The sequence below is a fragment of the Convolutriloba macropyga genome, chromosome 14, assembly GCF_964194025.1.
Source record: "Convolutriloba macropyga chromosome 14, txConMacr16.3, whole genome shotgun sequence".
Classification (NCBI taxonomy): Eukaryota; Metazoa; Xenacoelomorpha; order Acoela; family Convolutidae; genus Convolutriloba; species Convolutriloba macropyga.
This window is the reverse complement of record NC_134481.1, coordinates 39642383-39661888: the sequence shown is the minus strand read 5'-3', so window position 1 is coordinate 39661888 and position 19506 is coordinate 39642383. Positions and strand designations below refer to the sequence as shown.

General features: G+C 33.5%; 2 protein-coding genes across 2 annotated transcripts in view; one reads left to right on the top strand and one right to left on the bottom strand.

Annotated features, from left to right (window-relative positions):
• The window catches only part of LOC142353219 (uncharacterized), a 511758-nt gene that overhangs the window by 85363 nt on the left and 406889 nt on the right, over positions 1 to 19506 (top strand). The window lies entirely within an intron of this gene.
• Positions 7755 to 19506, bottom strand: part of LOC142353158 (uncharacterized) — a 37905-nt gene continuing 26153 nt past the window's right edge. The window contains exons 2-5 of the mRNA XM_075405368.1: positions 12728 to 12886; positions 9114 to 9263; positions 8637 to 8804; positions 7755 to 7862 (exon numbers count right to left, since the gene is read on the bottom strand). Of these exons, the coding sequence (XP_075261483.1) occupies positions 8670 to 8804; positions 9114 to 9263; positions 12728 to 12886 (444 nt within the window). The 3' untranslated portion in view covers positions 7755 to 7862; positions 8637 to 8669. The remainder of the gene's footprint in view (positions 7863 to 8636; positions 8805 to 9113; positions 9264 to 12727; positions 12887 to 19506) is intronic.

The window sequence follows — 19506 nt, the reverse complement described above, 5'->3', positions numbered from 1 at the left end:
AACTACAAGCAACAGATTAAAATACAGGCTGTGTAAAGCTGCAAGGAGAGGATTTCCACAGCCCCTGATACTAACATAATTTTGGTGGAATTTGATGTTTTTTTTTCAATAGCGCTGATTAATCGTCGCATGCACCAAAGTTATTTGCAAAAACTGCTAAGCGCAGGAAAGATCCGAAAGTTCAAAAACTTATAAACTTCACGGGATCCCCAGAGAAAAGGAAAGAAAAGTTTGCTAGTGTTTTTATATAGACCACCTGTTTTCATTAATTGGAAATGTCCAGATGGCAATCTATTTTAATCACCTTCCAGATTTTTTTGAAAGTCGAGGCAAAAAAGGGGGGTCAAAAGAGTCCATCAAATCTTGAATACCCACAAATTCTTTAGTAGTTGGGGTGAACCAAACACTCGGAGACTGCCAAAGATAAAGGAGAACTGCACAACAATGGATGACCTCGAGTTATAACACTTTAGAAGCTTTCGAAAGATCTAAGGTGAAATGGTCAGATGGAAATAAAACGACGTGAAAAAAAGAATAATACCAACAACAGGGCTCAAACAATTTCAGCGGACATCGTTTGATTGCAGCTAAAATCTTGATAATTTGTGCAATAATATTTGTATTTTTTTTGAATAACTGCTTTACAAATTTACATTGTTTTGTTGTTAAATCGTCGTCTTACAATGTTGAATCATAGTTTAGACCATAAGCTGGATGATAATAGCAAAAGTCAATTAGCAAAAACAAAAGTGTTTGTGCTATTGAAAATTAGGTTCAAATAGTTTGCTTGAAAAAAAAATTTGTTTTTTTTACATTATCCCAAGCACCGGGATTATTGACAGTCACTCGAGAAAAATGCAAAGAATGGTTCTCAAAAACTAGAAACAAAACTTTCATTAAAGTTTTAAAAGTAACTTTTATTGTTTTTTATTGCCTACATTTCAAACAGTTAATACGTGCTTTTGAATTCTCGGACTTAGACCGCGACGTAATTCATTAATGAATCAGCGTATGTTATTTCTTCTGCCCATTATTGTGTTCATGTCATTTTTTGGAATTTACAGTCTGTTACTGTTATGACTCTTTCGCGCATGAAATCTCAACTTGAACAAAAAAGAAGTTGCCTTTCCACTTAGCATCAGGTAACCACCGAATACGTTTTATCTTTACAGCAGCAATTAAATTATGTGCTTGATCTGAGCATAATTGCTCCATGATAATTACTTTCAATCCAAAATACTGCTGCTAATTACTTGCACTGCAAAATGCTGCTGGTTATGCTAACTGATGTTAACTTATGCCAAATCTTGCTGCAAATAAACAAAGCGACTGTTTTAAAACTCAATTTCATTTGAATTTGAGTTGAATCATTAATTAATAAAAGTAGTTTGAATTCTTTCTGTTATTTAGTTTGAAATCACTGGGACATACTATTGAAAAAATTTTTCTTCACACTGTGGTGATGCAGGTGATCCAGCACCATCTCCCGAGATGATTGCAGTCATTTTCTATCATGGAGTAGTCCACTTATCATAGTCCATTAGGAAGGTATCTGCTCCAAGTTGTTCACAGAAGGCAGCGGTTGTTTCGAAACGTTCATTTGAGCACCCGTGATAAAATACATCCAGTTTTCCATGAGTTGTGACAGTTATTAACAGATCATCTGAAACAGAACAAAAACACAGAAACTGCCAAATCAAAAAGAATACTGATCTTTTGAGCTAATAACACAAAATTAATAACAAAACTAAACAAAAACAAACACTGTTAAGAAACGAACTCAACTAAATCAACCAAAGCAATGCCATTTTAAGAAGTTACAAAAGAATTTAAATACAACAGTTGTTGGATCTCTCGCGTTTGCCCCCCGCCCCATTCCTATATAAGCAGTCAGTTAGAACCCCTCAAATATCTACTTTTTTCCTCCCAAGTCCTTAGTTAAAGAGGGAGCAATAACAGAACAAAAAATTGCTGTTAAAAAGAAGACTTTTTGGATTCTCTCAAGAGAGATAGAATCAAAACCGCCATATGTTAAGTGCCGAATGCCGCATTGGCCAAAGATGATCGGGTGTGTGCACAGAGTGCCAAGACTGGGTGCCACGACTGCATGCCACAACGTGGTACTGTTCCACGACTCGGTACTGAACACGATTCAGTATTGGTTGGGAGTCCTGGTTGAGAACTAAATCGGTAGACTAATTCTAGTGCGAGGCAATTTTCAGTATAACATGTGAGGTATTCAAAAAATTCATCCTGCCATGTAAGTACAGTATGTTCGATAAATGAAGTGTGTACAGACAATGCGCATTGATCCAATACTCATGTTCATTGGAATTACAGTCGCTATTTGTTATGTGGATGTCAAGTGCAGACTGTTTGATTATTCTTATCTTCAGATAGGACGGTTCAGCTCTGTTTTGAATGCCAAATTTATATACCAGTGCTGTGTTACTCTGCAGCGAAAGTACGGGTTGTAAGCATCAAAAATTGCATAGTCATGTAGAAAACAAGCTTTGGACAAAAACAAAGATAAATTTTGTTTCACACTTTTTTGACTTGGAAACGTTGATAATCAGCTCAATTATATAATAGAGAGAACATCCAATCTTGTATGTATTTGATGGTAACGCGTACTCAAGCTTTATTTTAATTAAATCCTGTAAAGTTCTCTGTGTTTTTCTCCTAAACCATGTGTTCCATGTTTTACTCCAGAAATTGTTTCTTTTAAAGATTCCAGTTTAGAGAATAATTTGGATCCCTTGACCATCAGGCTATGAGATATTTGTAGAATGACATGCGAACTATTTGGCGATATAATTGCAAAAAGGCGATCAAAATTGGCGAAATTTTAAAACTGCTATTTTGTTTCCTCTGATTAAAAAAATCGTCGTCAGAGCTTTGAAAAGGGCAAAAAATCATCTCGATAAAGGTAGCTATACTTAACGTCGTGCTATTTAAACGATGTTTTAGCTATTTTACTAGCATATGTTTCTTTTCAATCTCTCATTGATTAGGTTGAACATTATTTACTGAAGCTTATGACAAAACTATTAAAAGCCGTTTTCAAAAATTTTTTCTATTGTACAGCGCAATAAATTGGGCTCAAACAAAACAAAAAATAACGCTTCATAATGACAAATCTTGAATCAAATAAATGATAGCAAAGAATAAACTGTGAATCAATGTGGTTTTGCCAAATTATACAAGTGAGTTAACAACTCTTATGAAGAAACTTTTTGGCAATTTTTTCCGTTTTTCGCCCGACCCCAAGCACATTATGCAGCCCCCAGTTATAAATCTCATGCCAATGTTTTTCAATAATATCAATGTAAATCGTTATTTAAAATTGTGGTATGAGCGCTCTGGGAGTGCAAGTAATATTCACCCACTAAGCTGGGGGTTGGGGGGGGGGGGGGTTGGGGCACAAACGGAAGATATAAACATTTTGCGTTAAGTTTTTTAAATCTCAGGTAGAGCAAATAACATTGACGATAGCTGGGCTGGTCATTTGATGTTCGTTGGTTAGCACGTTGAAGAATAATGTCGAACTTTCGTCAGCCAAATAGACTCTCCGTAAGTTTCGATCTTAAAAGCGTTTCTTCCATCCGGATATTGCCTCAAATACATTCCACTCTTCGAAATGTCCTCTTTGTGAAGTGCAATAAACGACCTCAATTTGGACCTAACGATGGGACTGTTTCCCCCTTTGAACAGTTGCTCTCTTTATTTCGAGGACAAATTAGTTAACTTAGTTTTTTTTTAAAAAATACAGCTACAATATATCCCCCAAAATCTTTTTTCACAACGAAGCCAACTCTGCCACCTTCTCAGGCAGGAACTATAAGTCGAACATCAAATACAGACCAGGATGATCCTCGATTAAAAGTACAATTGCAAAAACGCTAGAAAGTCTTAATGCCCTGATTTTGGCAAAGTCTCACTGATCCGAAGGATTTTTTTGTGGGATCCAGACAAAAAGCGAGGTGGTAATATGAGTCCGGTGATCATGACAAAAATGATCTGATGAGACGACGGTTGGGAGGAAAAATTGTCCAAGATTTGAGTTTGTGCGAATTAATGCGAAATATTTAACTGGCGCATTTTTCCAAAAACGCGACCATGAGTCAACGATTTGCGTTTCGCCGAACTTTCTCAGCCATTTTTGCGAAAAAACCATTAGAGATTATTTTGTAAGCCACGCTTCAGAAAATTTTCCTTATGGTCAAAATTTCTCAAAAAAATGGTCCAAAAATGTTGAAGAAAAGCGGGCAGTCACATTTTTTTATACTATTCGAAGTAGAGCCGCTAAATCAAATTGTTTTACAGGACAAATTATTGTACGCTCAAATTTTTTTATGATACGTTTTAGCGGGGTTAAGCTTTAGGATATCAAAAAGTAACCAGAATGGGTAAACAAAAATAGCCACTATTATTATGGTCATTTCGCTTGTATTTCGTAATAGCGGTACTATGATTTGGAATAGCTCCACAAAAATTAATTACAGGACACTAAATATAGCTTCAGAGAGGGCACCCCCGAACAATAAAGTTCAAATCATATTCTGTTCATCTCATATCGGGGCAAATAAAAAGATTCTTTTGATCAGGAATTTCCAGAAACTGTAAAAAAACTATCACATATGTATATAATCTTTTGCCCGAAAATGCTCTCTGCAAAATTTTCCAGGACTAGGTGGCAGTTAGTCATATTTAATTCATTAGCTTAACTAATCTTTGCCCGCAAATTGTGTTCATGTAGCCTATAACTTGATCTCGAATAATATATCTTGAAAAAATTTATCGTTTTATAAAAATCTAAGTTATAGAACCAAGTTAAAATTTCTTAAAAGCCATTATACCGCCACGTGCTACGATCTGTAACTAGTTCTCCTCATCCGCAATTAAAATTTTGGAAGATTCTAAGCAATTACCTATCCATTTTGTTTTTTTAGGTCGGTTGAGTTGACACTTTATTATCAATCTTAGTGGAAAACAAAAAAAAACTTGAACATTTTGCGGACAAACTAAATCACAAAATTTCCATCGTTCAATTTAGAGCTCAATTTGTTCAAGGAAAGTGTGATGACCATATATGGTGTATCCGACCTTTGAGTACACAGAGTGTTACGCAATACATTACTTCAGTTATGTACGGTATTATGTAAGCAAACTTCAATACGTTAAAACTTACTATGTAATTACGTCTGTCAGTATTTCTTTTTGTCTGAGAGATCTTTATTCATTCATACTTTTTAATCTACGTGAAGATTAGACGGTAATTTAACACTGTCCTTTTAGTTTTTGTTCCCTATTAGAACATTCTGATAGGCCACTCATCCCTCCCGGGTCGAGGTGTCACCGCCATTCAACGCAAAATTATATAAGATGAGCGGTGAATGCGGAAAAATTTGTAGGACAAGCGTTGAATGCGATGAAATTACATAAATCAGCCGTGAATGCGGGGAAAAACATTTGTCGCCTTGTAGCAGTGAAATTACATAACTTCATAATTTCACCGCTGAATTTCGCGGTGAAATTACATAAATTAACCGCTTTGAAAAAAATTGTCCAAATTATGTAAGTTAAGCGATGAATGCTGTAAAATTACATAAACTCACCGCTTAACATAGTGGTGAACTTACATAAATTCACAGCTCAAAAAAAGTTATTAAATTGTGTGAGATCAGCAGGGAATGGAATGAAATTACACAAATTCACCGCTTGCCTTAGTGGTGAAACAACAAAAAATCACTGCTTAGAAAACGCTTCGCATCATCTTTTGCTCAACGAAGTTAAGATGCATTTATTAAAAGGCGCACGGAAACTTTATTCACGAATAATCATACATCTTTTTGAAACTTTTTTTAGCATGTGAATTTATGTAATTTCACCACTAGAGTAAGCTGTGAATTTACATAATTTCAACGCATTCACCACATTTCACCGCTAAAATTTGTAATTTCACAGCTTATCTTACAAAAGTTCAACGCGTATGTTATATATAAAGGAGAATGAATTTGATTTAAGTTCAAAACATATGCAAGAGTTTAGTGAGAAGTTGCGCAGTGGAAGAAGAAGTGGCTGAAATGCAGGAGGATAGAGATTCGAATCCGTGCGGTGAACTTACATAATTTAACCGCAAAATTATGTACCAAATTTGTGGTGAAAACCCAATTTTTCACCGCTTATCTTACATATTTGTCCGATTTTTTCTCGACCCGAGTGACACAGGAGGATACCTGATCCTGTGATCTAAGCTCGTACTTTATCTATTCACCATAGGAAAGTGTGATTTAGAGGTGATTTTGGTCTGCAATCACCCCCGAGGGGCTGAGGTTTGATACAATAAAGACTTTTTTCAAAGGATCCACAAAAAAATATTAACACTTTTGTAAATACGTCGAATGCATTTTGAGCTTCAAACACAGATCATGATCAGAATGATTTGAAGTTCAAAATGCAATCAAGGTCAGGGTGGTAATCTTAACAAAAGTGCTAATATTTTTTTTGATCATCTGAAAAAAGTCTTTATTGTATCAAACTTCAGCCCCCTGGGGCGTGATTGCATCCCACTGAGCTCTAGGAAATAATTGCTAAAAGTCAAACTCGAGCGGGATTTTAGTATTAGATGAGGCAACATCAATTTTCCATTAAGGAGTTAATAATTATCTTAAAAACATACGACGCTATAATATGTGAATATATTAGCGTGATATATGTGGATAGCTACAATACGAAATTTGCGTTTTTAAACACTAAGTGTTATACATTTGGTGGCTTGGTTATGAAACGTTACGCTTGAACGCACATTACTAAACCGGATCATACTTGATAACTAACATTCATAAAAGCCTCTTTGTTAACTAAGATAACTCTGTCCTCAAAACATGGTCGGGTTCTGATGGTAGAAGTTTAGTGACATAAACACCTTTGCCCAGATTCTCCCGGAAAAATGGCGTGGATGGGTTAAGCTTTTTGTCTTTCAGAATCTCTTGGTAGTTTGAAAGACTCGTGAAATGATAATAGAAGCTGTGTTTCTGCAATGACCAGTCTTCATGTGAAACGCTCAAGAGCTAAAAATCAAAATTATGATCCTATTCGAATTACAACGAGTTGCCACAAAAACCATTGTTCAGAAAAAAGGGGTGAAAATGTGAAAAATCGTTCCCAAATTGAAGTGAAATTTGAATTGAGGTGTAAATTGAGGAGTAAAATTTTTTTTCCCACAAAATTGTTCACATTTTGCGCTGAACTTGCTTATGGTAATTTATAAAAAGCTCACTGCATTCATCTATTCCGAGAAAACTGTTCAAAATTTTTGCCTCGAATTGATCAAAGGCTTTTATTTGAAACAAATCGAACGGAATCGGGTATAAATATGATACAGGTAAGTTTGTAGTACCATTCGCTATTTATTCAGGTTATTCGTGACAAGATCAATTTCCTTTCATTGGGTATTATTACAAGGGGTATTTTGGATCAATGGTTAAGAAGTCACGTAACATGCATATAATTCGGCTGAAATTTCACTTTTCGTCGTCAATAACCGTCACTAACCAGCACCTCTATCAAATAAAGCGGACCATTTTGTCCATTTCAGGTGTTTAATTCCACAAAACGTATCTTAATACATATAAAAATGGCCTTACAGTGTGGGATATGGCGAAAAACGATTGATTATACTGATTGGTTTATACTATTAAACAGATTTTAGTAAATTATACTGTAATAAAACATTATTATTAGGCACTTACAGGTTCCTCAACGTCCTCTGAATCTTCGCTCTCAGCGATTTCTTCTGCTACAGTTGGATCAACATCCTTCTCGGCCTCAGCATGTTTTGAAGAGACCTCTTCGTTTACCTAAATCAATTCATTTATTAGTATTTATTATTTACTAATATTCATTATTGTTACTATTATTTACATTTATTGTTTTAAATTACTATCTACTACTCAATGCGAATAGGTTTTAGATTTAGTGAACCCAAATAAATGTTTTTTTTACAAAAAGTGTCCAAAAATGTTGATTAAATTTTGTTTCAACCATACTGGAGAAATATTTTATTCCCTTGTCGGCTTGAAACTCCATTTCAATTATGATTTCCTCTTTAGGTATAAAAAAAGTAGTCTTCAAACTAAGCACTAAAAGAGCAATTGGGCAATCTTCACTTCAGTCTTCGTCTGTTTTTGCTGTCATGATCTCTCACATCGATTATTCGAATCGGTTTTAAAATACTCAGAATTCGGGCAATTTGTCCTCTGTTAATTTTGTATGTATTTTGCTTCGATTAGACTTCAAAGAACCAAGCTAGCCAGCTCGATTTACCGAAATTGTTGCTGTTAATGCTTTTAATAATTATATAATAATGATTAATCTGGTATAAAAGTTTCTTTCGTACCTATGTAAATAAGCTACCCTTTGCCAACTGTTGTTCTTATTCGCAACAGTTCAAAATTTTCAGAGATTTGCTTGACATGTTTTCTGGTTCTTCCGTGAAGAATTAGTCATTTCCCAAAATTTGTTCACACATATAACTCGAAATTTTGACTTGGTTCGGTCAAAGTTTCGTCAAAATATCTGCAAATTGAACTAAACGGAAAAAATCTTGAAGGCTATTATTTCTGATTGCTTACCACTTCACCTGGCAAGCCAACATCGGGTCCGTCTTAACCCGGCTTGGTGTCGGCTTCTCCGATAACAGTCGAAGTCGAAACCTCAGTAGAACAACTGCAGTTATCTTTCGTGTCGCCTTCTTCAGTCACGACTTCTTTTCTGTCCCTCTCCTCATTAACATCGGTCGGCTAAACCAAACTTTATCTGTTCAAACACTCCCCAGACTGAGGTGCTAGACGGTAATGAAAACCGCATGTGCAGATCTTCGAAGACAGAAAGATCTTACGTACTTTCATGCTAGCATATGTCCAGACTACCCATGTTCAGACTTCGCAGCGTTTTCGATGTCTCCAGGCTATGTAATTTTGGGGTGTTTTCCACCCAAGCTTAGTGCTTCATAATATATTTTTTTTTGGGGGGGGGGGGGGGGGGTGCATAACATACGGTGTGAGGAGGGCAAACGGAAGTTATCCCTTTTTTATCAATGAAGCAATTACCAGTTCTTTTGCAGAGATTGTATCTGTTAATTCTGCACTGCTGTCATCAGCTGAAATGGTGGAGAAATATTTGAAACCAGAGCTCTCTATTTCTTCGCACTTTTCAGTCTCAATTTTTGCTTCTTCCGTTGCGTCGATCGCCTCAGCGGCCTAAACAGAATGACAAGAAATCCTGTTCTGAATTAATTGGAGCTCAATATATAAACAGACAAGACTTAAACATTCAATCTATATCATAAGAATATCCGATGTTAACCACGTCACAGAAAAACTCAGTTAACCAAACGCCCTATACATAGGACCTTTTCTGTTTTGCCCCCTTCCGATTCCTATATAACCAGTCTGTTTACACCCCCCCCCCCCAAATGTAACTTCAGTCCATAGAGATCCTGTTGGTGTTCTGTTGGTCAGTCTTGGGATGAGGGTTTTGAAAGATAATGGCAAGCAAAAGTTTGAAGATAAAAAACTTTTTATCTTTTGTCCTAATTACTGTTTCCGAAATTTCAGATCACCATACAGAAACACTAACGTTTCAATAACCTTTGGAAAACTTTTTCAGCGGGCTCGAAAGTTTACAAGAATATGGGCTATATTAGAAAATTGTAAATTCGTCGAAAACCCATTAATATTTTGATAGACAAGTTAAAAGTAATCACCGATAAGGGTAGCGAATGGTCCCCCAATAAGGCTTTCGAAAACTGCATGAATCTTCTGACTGTTAACCTAGACGAAAATATGTAAACGTCAGATTCAGCTAGAACTCGAGCACTAAAAACTTGAAAAGATAACCACGTGAAAAACCCTGCGGCAGAAAAAAAGTTTCTATAAAATTGGGTCTACAAGACCCAGATAATGCTTTACAAAATGATTACAAGGCGCAAAGCAAACTTGTCAGAAATCTAGTTAGACAAGAACTAAGTCATTTTTTACCAAAATAAGATTGAAGAAGAAGCCAATTGCAAAAAAGTTTCTTCAATCTCTTTAATGAACCAACGGGCCAAAATAAACGAACGGCTCAGCACAATAAACAAGTAGTAGAAAATATAAAAACATTCAACAGTTCTTTCGCAAACATTGGAGTAGAGCTAACAAAAATTATTCCATACAAAGCAGAGATATGAAATCGACACTAACAGAAAAACGATACTCTTTTTTGCTATAACGAGTACCGAAATCATGGACAGACTGAGATTTCTACCATCAAAATTGAGTTCAAACTGCCACAACTTAATCTACATTTTTCTCAAAGAAATATCTCGGGCACTAAGTCCACTGCCTAAAACATTGCAATCACGATGACTGTCTAAACCATACCATATTTCCACAATGCCTTAAAATAGCCACATTTGTGCCTTTTTCAAAAACGTACCCACAAATGAGAGACCAATCTCACTACCTCTAGCCAATGGCTAATTGTTTGAAAAACGATGGTAAAATAGAATTTACAGATTTTTGAGCTGGTACAACAAATTTTCAAAAAAATGAATTTGGTTTTCGAAGCAAAACAGGTAATGTTTACACCATAGTCCTCACTGACTGAAAAACATGAGTGCAGAGCTTCATTGACTGAAAAAATTGCTCAAGTCAAAAAGTAGAACAAAAAGAAGTTTTATTGAGCTAGAAAAACTTTCGATACAGTGAATATGAGTTACTGTTGCAAAAGTGTGAACAGAACAGAATTCAAGGAACTGTACTTGTTTATTATCTGAAAGACAGACACCAAAATGTTAAAATAGTCAAAATTGAATCTGCAAAAAAAGCGTTAAATGTGGGTCTCACAAGGATCAATTATTGGTCCACTGCATAAACTCCTAAGAGACGGTCCCTTCCAAAAATCAAAAAAGCAAGACTATATTCTATGGTGACGATACAATTGTTTTTAACAGAGGAAGCACTGAGATTGTAGGAATAAAACACGATAGCACACTAGGATCAGTCGTAAACTGGTTTCATTGATTAACAATATATTAACAATTAACACAATGAAAACAATGCATTATGTCTGGAAAATTTTCAATCTAAATGAGCACCAACTAGCAATGAATCTATCAGAAAATGAACAAACAAGCATTTTTAAGAACCTACGATTAACATAAGACAACCAGTTGAAATTCAAAGATCATATTAATGATGTCAACGAGAAACTTTTTAAATTCGTTGCCTTTTTGCCGATTACGCCTATCTTTTACGAGAACAGATTATCTAAAAATTTCGAAAAATAGGTCAAAGCAATAGTACAATACGGAATTTCATCTATCGATCTACTGAATCTTTTTAAAAATCAATCAACATGTTGATTGAAGAATATTAGAAGAAATTTTCTAAAAACGCAATCGATCGAGAAAATACGAGTCCACAACTTGATAAAAAATGCCTCAGAGTTGCATGCGTTTAAAATAATCAACCTTGTAGTAAAACTGCTAAAAAAATAACCTCTAAGCCAAGTCAAGTTTCTTCAACCATAACAGCGGAATCCGACTTTAATTAAATAAAAAATGAAGTCGTGGATAGTATGTACAAACTGACAGACAAAGATTCGATGATAATACGGTGAAATGTAGTTGTTGTGGTGCTACGAGTCGGACTGAATTATAACAATTCTTTTATTGAAGATGTTAGAACAATTGGAGAAGCAGACAAAAAAGTTTTTGCCATACAATATTGGATCTTTATAAAATTAAAAACAAAGAGCTGCTAGACAGGCGCTATCATATCCATTAGATCGAAAACTTGTCAGATGCTAAAAATAACGTTTCTTCAATAGTTAACCTCGACTGGAAAAGATAAGTATTCTTCTTCATAATGTTTTTTCCTTTAGTATTTTAACCTTTAATTTCTTAAGTTGCACAAGTTTTCCGTAAGGCGGCCGAAAACAAACCAGATACCTTTAATGGCGACCTTTTATTGTCGCATACTGTTAAAAATTGTATCTGCACAATGTATGGAATGTTTACTTCTGTTTCTTAATAATGGCACTACAAACAATTTATTATGCTCACTTTTTTAATTTTGTTTTCGCATTAGTTCATTCATTTAATTTTAAACCCTAAGTTTCATTAAATCCTTTTTCTGAACAAATTTACATTGATATGCTTGAAGAACTGAAAACCACACAATTTTTTTGGCGCACCTCGAAAGTCAGATAGTAGACAGCACATGCGATATTAGTTAATTCAAATTTCCATTGGCTATAGTTTATTGAAAATTTTGGCACCAGTCAAGGTATTATGTGTCATATATGAACTTGCACAATTTTCAAAAAAATTTTACAAATTTTCACGAAAATGATTTCACATTTCTTTCGGATTCTACATTTTTATATGGTTTTCTTGTGACAATTTTCGATCTTGTATGATTACTAAGAATCATATATGGTCTTGCATGAAATCGAGGGAGATTCTGTAAAGATAAACAATTGAAACCTTGCACATAAACAAGTGCTAATAATATAAAGTCAAATATTATTCAGCTCAGCTCACGCAAACATGAATAGGAGTGATTAATCCAAGTTACTAAGAAAGTTTATTGAATCAATAAGGTAACGATTCGATAAGATTGTATGAACTAAAATTTCGGGACAGTATCTCACGAGCATCAATTATCAGCAAATTTACCTCGATAGAGTCAGGCAATTGTGATTCTACTTTGTCCACAATGTCGTCGATGCCATTGTCATTTGAAGTCGAAAATTCAGCAAAACTTCTGTCGCCTTTTCTTTCATTCTCTTCATTTTTATCTTCTATTGAATGCGGCTCTTCACTTTCTTCTGTTTTCTGCAAAAAAACTTCTAATTTTATTCATGTTAATGAAGAAACTTTTACAGCAATAAAACATCAACTTTTATTATGCAAAAAGCCTGCTAATTTTGTAATCAGATCAGTTTTTGTTTTTTTTTTCTCCAAAGAACAATTTAAAAGTCAAAAGAGCTGTGTTTATGATTTTAAAAATAATTTGTTTCTCACTCCCGTAGTTTTATAAATAAAATCTTGCGCTTCAATAATATGATATCTTTTTAATGTCAAGCACACTGGAAAATAATCAACTTTGAATGTAGAAATTTGATATTGTTAATAAGAAAAAACTTCCATATCTTGGAGAAATAATTGCACAAGAAATTCAAATTCGTTCAACTGAATTTGTCAATGAGCTAAGGAAGACGATCCAATGAGTTTGCGGTGTCTGTTACCAACGTAAAAAAATGAAAAGGCTGAAATTCTAGTACTACCAAAACTTTATTTTACGTTTCGTATGGTGGCCTAATGTACTGATTGAAAAATCCTTTTTACTTTTTAATATGAAGTCCAACTTTTGTCGGGATTCTGCTATTTTTATAGGGTTCTCTTGTGACACCCTTTGACTTTGTATGATTACAAAGAATGATGTACGGTCTTTCATGAATTCAAGGGAGGTTCTGTAAAAATAAACAATGAAAACCTTGCACAGAAATAAACGCTAATAATATAATTTCAAATATCATTGCAGTTAGCTAAAGCAAGAAACAACATGTGTGATTAATCTAATTTAATAAGGAATTTTTTTTGAATCAAAGGTAAGTTCGAATTAATTTTCCTACACTAAAATCTAGGGACTATCTCTGGAGCACCAGTTAGCAGCAATTTTACCTCGATAGAGTCAGGCAATTTTGATTCTATTTTGTCCACAATGTCGTCTATGTCATTGTCATTTCAGTCGAAAAATCTGCAAAACTACGGCTCCTCAATTTTCTTTCCTTCAAAAATTGAATTTCTAATTTTATTCATGTTGATGATAAAAATTTTAGAGCAATAATGCATCAACCTCAATTATACAAGAGACGTGCCAATTTTCTAATCAGACCAATTGTTGTTTTTTTTTAATTCAAAGAACAATTTAGAAGTCAAAGTAGCTGTGTTTATGACACTCCTAATAAAATATTCTGTGTTTTTCTCCTGTAGCTATTTTAAATAAAATTTTGCGCTTAAATAATACGATATCTTCTTAATGTCAACCACACTGGAAAATGATCAACTTTGAATGTAAAAAAATGATATTGTTAATCAGACAAAACTTCTATGTCTTAGAGAAATAATAGCACAAAATAATCAAATTTGTCCAACTGAATTTGTCAATGAGCTAAGAAAGACAATCCAGTGAGTTTGCGGCGTCTTTTATGTAGTGAATGAAACAAGGAAATCAACCACCAGCAAAATTTGGCCTGTTCTCCAAACGCTAATCGCGCATGTCGAATAGGGCCAAATTTTACTACTTGTTGATTTCCTTGTTTTATCCACTACTATACATTCTCTCTATATTCACTTCTTTTATATTTGAAATCTATCCTCTCTTGTCTCACTTAGTGCAAACCACTAGTGTCGAGTTAAGCTGGTAGTTAACCGTTATCAGACGGATAGTTCGGGTTCTATCCCCACCGACTCCGGTGGACGTATCCCAGATACTAGTATAAAACTAGTGAGACCGTGTAACAAGCACGTAAAACCAACTTGAACAAAAAAACCAGCTTAGCTCTTTTATAAAATTTAACTTTTTGCTAATATTTATATAATATTAGGATTCTTGTTTTTATTTACTACTACATGTTCACACTAAGTAACATTAAATTAAGAAATGGCTTAATTCTAGAAAAAAATAATAAAAAATAAAGCAGTATCAATTAAGAAAAAAAGGTCTAAATCTAAAATATCAGGGAACGGACTCCGTCCATGGCATACCAGCCTGCTTGGTTTACCACGAGCAGAGCTCGTTCGCAGATATATCAATAAAACACAAAAACTACATGACAGATAAATTAAGAGAAGAAGAATTGGCTTCTTGAATACTATACTTATAAACATGCTCTCTGAATTGATTTCTAGTATGACCATATCTATATCTATGAAGATAAATATAGTCAACATTTCCTATTTCTAAATCTATAAAAAGATACATGTTTATAAAAATTACACATACTACATGTTAGATATTGATCAGGATCAGAATAATGATATCTCAAATGTTCTATATAATCTTTCACTTTAACCATATTTTTACATACATAACAAAAATATTCTAATTCTTTACAATTATTACAACATTCTTTCCAAGGTTTATTTATACACTAATTGCATTTCATTTTCATTTTTCGAAAAATTATTTTTTGATTATTTCCCTAAATAAATACATCAAGTCTCAATCAACTAATACTAGTGTCATAAACTTCTGCGATGTCTGTAATCTATCCATTGAATCAAATAAGGGTTTTTTCAGGCATCAATCATACGATCTCAAACATATGGAACTATTGGAGAAAATGTTTGAGTCTGAAGAAGAAGAAAGCTCGGAAAGGGTGTATAATTCGGATGAAGATGAGTATATTATTAAAACTAAAGCCAAAACCGAAAACAACATCTACTCTAAAATTAGATCGGCGAAGCCGTTTCACGGATATGAATGTAAAGAATGTCATGAAGAATTTAGGAACAAAATAGCTCTAACTACTCACTGATATAGTCATAATCGTAAGTATCTAGAAAACACAGAAGACTTTGATATAAACTCCTCTCAGAACATGAGAGAGTTTATTATTACAGATAAAGGTGGGAATTACATTGAAGATACAGATGAAGCAACTAATTGTTCTTTAGACGAAATTAAAAACTGTTACCAGTTCAGAAAAGTTAAGAGTTTTAAATATAAAATCACAGCCGAGTGTGAGTATAAAAAAAGAACCAAAGAAGAAGTTAAAACTACTAAAATTTTTTTCAATACTGACTATATTATTAATAACGCAATATATGAAAATGGAGACTTCACACTATCGGCGAAGCCGTTTCACGGATGGTTAAACTTTGAAAAGGAAATATATGAAGGTTATGGTTATGATTTCGAGTTTCATGGAATAAGAAGTATTCAGTTAAATATTGAACCAACTAAAGCATCTATTGGTAATTATATAGATTTACCTTGCGATCTCAAAAACTCTAAATCAATATTAAATATATGCAATTCCAAATACAACTGCTTACAACTAACTATTACTGCTTGGCTACATCCTGCCATGCACCATGCCACACGTGAAAGTAAATAAATAAGTAATCTAATTGAACCAAGACAACAACATGAAGATGATCTTGCTTATATAATAAGAATACAGAAATTGTATAATATTATTATTTGGGTATACACACCTTGTGGTGGGGGCAAAGTAGAATTGTTTAAACCAGTGGATGATTTTAAAAAAGACAGAAAAGATGTAAGAATACTAGTTTGGGGTAATGGTCAAATAGAACACTGTGCCCTAAAAATATAGAAATCCTGTTAGATCGCCCAAAACATTAACTTTAAATATTATTATTGCAATAGGTGTACCTATTGGTTTAACTCACAAATTAAATATGATAAACACGAATGCAACAACTCATTCAAACCAGAGATTGTTTGTCCTAAGAAAAACATATTACATTTATAAAAGAACACAAACGACAGAATATAAAAAATATTATAACTGCCGATATAGAAATTTGCATTGTTGAAGTCTCAACTAATGGTTATGGCGAAGCATGGTCAGAGACCCATAAATATGTAATAGCTGAACGTATTCCAATAGCTGTGGGTTACACCTGGCAAGGTAACTTCAAGCACTACTTCGGTCTAGGCTGCATCAAAAGATTTGCTAGAGATCTATTAGAAATAGAAACAGAGAATAATTTCAAACATAATGGAAAGATGATATTCGCAGAAGAAGACAAATTATATCATGAAACTAATAACACTTGTCATATCTGCAGCAAAACATGTGTTAATAAAGTAAGAGATCAATGTCATGAAACTGGTAAATATAGAGAACCGGCATGTAAAATATGTAATCTGAGATACAAACAACAAAACTTCATTCCAGTAATATTCCATAATGGCTCTGGCTATGACTTCAACCTACTATACAGTGAACTCTTCAAACAGAATAATGATAAAAGAAAAGTAGATAACATACCACTAGCTGCTGGTAAGTCTAAGATGTTTAGTATTGTTTGTCTTAAATTCTTAGATAGTTATAACTTTTTAGCTATGCCTCTAGATCAAATGGCAAAGATTTATGGGTGTAAAACTAAAACATTATATCCATATGAATGATTTGGTTTAGATGAGTTGGGCACCACGACGATGTCGTACGGTAGTGGAACTACCAGTGGTAGCAAAGCTACCTATGACAATCTTATAGGTAATCTAAAAATAGAAGACTTCAAATCCTCACTACATAATAAATTACCAACTTAAGAAGAAATAGATAACTTTAATAATGAAAACAGTCATAAAAATTGTAAATATCTAACTATAGAGTATTTACAGAATGATTTCGAAATATTAGGCTATTGCTTATGAATATGAATATGTTAAATTAAGTATGAAAGAATTCAAGCTCAATCCACTACATTACGTTATTAGGCTATTGCTTATGAATATGAATATGTTGAATTAAGTATGAAAGAATTCAAGCTCAATCCACTACATTACGTTAGTTTACCGGGTTATAGTTTTGATTGTTGGTTAATGTCAAGTGGTGATACATTAGATACATTGCAAGATTAACAAATATTAGATGATTTTGTTGCAGCAAAGAGAGGTGGTATATGTGGAAAAATGGGTGATAGAAATGTTAATGGTAATAATATCTGGTACATAGACGCAAACAACCTATATGGTTATGCAATGATGCAAAAGTTACCCTATAAGGATCTTGAGTTTATTACTACTACTCTAGATCCTCGAAGCGGGTTCCTCGATGCAATATTGAATACCCCAGATGAGAGATATCATGGTTACTATATAGTTTGTGATATTGATTATACTAATGAATGCAAAGAGAGAACAGAACAGTTAGCACCAATGCCTAATAAGAGAAAGATAAATGATAATGAATTAGGTTAGAGAGAAAGAGATCGAGGCAAGGCAAGATCAGATAAATTAATCTTAGACCCAAACAACAAAACAGAATACGTGGTTCATTATAGGATGTTAAAGTTCTATGTTAAGATGGGAGTAAAAGTAACAAAAAAACATAGAGTAATTAAATTTAAACAAGATTTTATATGTAGAGATTATATACAAAACAATACAAATAAAAGAGCAACAGCTAAAACGAAAGCAGAGAAAGATGTAAGGATATTAATGAACAATTCACTATATGGAAGAATGTGCATGAGTCCTCTACACTTCTTTCAAAGCAAGTTCTTGCATGATGAAGAAAAGATAATGAAAAGTGTAAGTAAACCAACATTTAAGAATATAACCAGATATAGAGATTATAGCCAAATAGAATATATAAAGAAAAAAATAAAATATAGCTCACCTGTATTTGTAGGAGTAACAATACTCGAACTTAGCAAATTATATATGTTTGATGTATTCTATAATATTCTACAACCATCCCTCAAAGATCTAACACTTCACTATAGGGATACGGACAGTTTCGTTTTAAGTTATAGTGAAGGTAAAGTTAGTGATGAGCATATGGACTTAAGTAATCTAGACATACCTATAAAAACTAATAATAAAGTCCCCGGCAAGTTTAAGCACGAGCTGGGGAGTAGGATTATTGAGGAATTTATAGCATTGTCCCCGAAACATATAGCTTCAAAAATTATCCTAAAAACACTAAAGAAAAAGGGATAAAGAAGCATAATAGTGCTAGGCATATAGATTATTATAGTGAATTAATGAATATTACACAGAGAACAGTAGATGAAAGCAGAATACAAAAAGTTGGGGATAGCATGACAACAACAAAAACAAGTAAGATTAGTTTAAATATATTTGATGATAAAAGGTTTTATGTAAACAATATAAAAAGTTATCCACATGATAAGGAACTATATTTATTTAAAAGGGATTTGATAAATAGGATCCGGGAAGCGGCATCACCGATTAAGAAACTATATAAGGATAAGGATAAGGATATTGATAAGGATAAGGATAAGGATAAGGATAGGGATAAGGATAAGGATAAGGATAAGGATAAGGATAAGGATGTAGATAAACTGATCTGTGAACAGACTTCGTCTGTGGCAAGCCAAGCAGGTTGGGGTACCAGAGACTTCGTCCCTTCCATGATTAATGATATTAAACAATTAACTATAGATAGCAATAGAAAATTAATAGAAGCGGCTATTATATTATATAATGAGTTATTATAATTAGTTATTTTAATTATAATTATAGATCTAATTCATACCTAGTATAATATTTTTTTATAAAAAAATGACTAAGCTAGATGAACTTATAGAATTAAACTATCTAGAAAAGCAAAACAGAAAGAATAGATTTAAAGATAAATTAAAACAACAAGAATAATATGGTGAAATAGAAGAGTTATTTGTTCCTTTATCTAAAATTTTAAATACTAATAGTGAAGCATTACTAA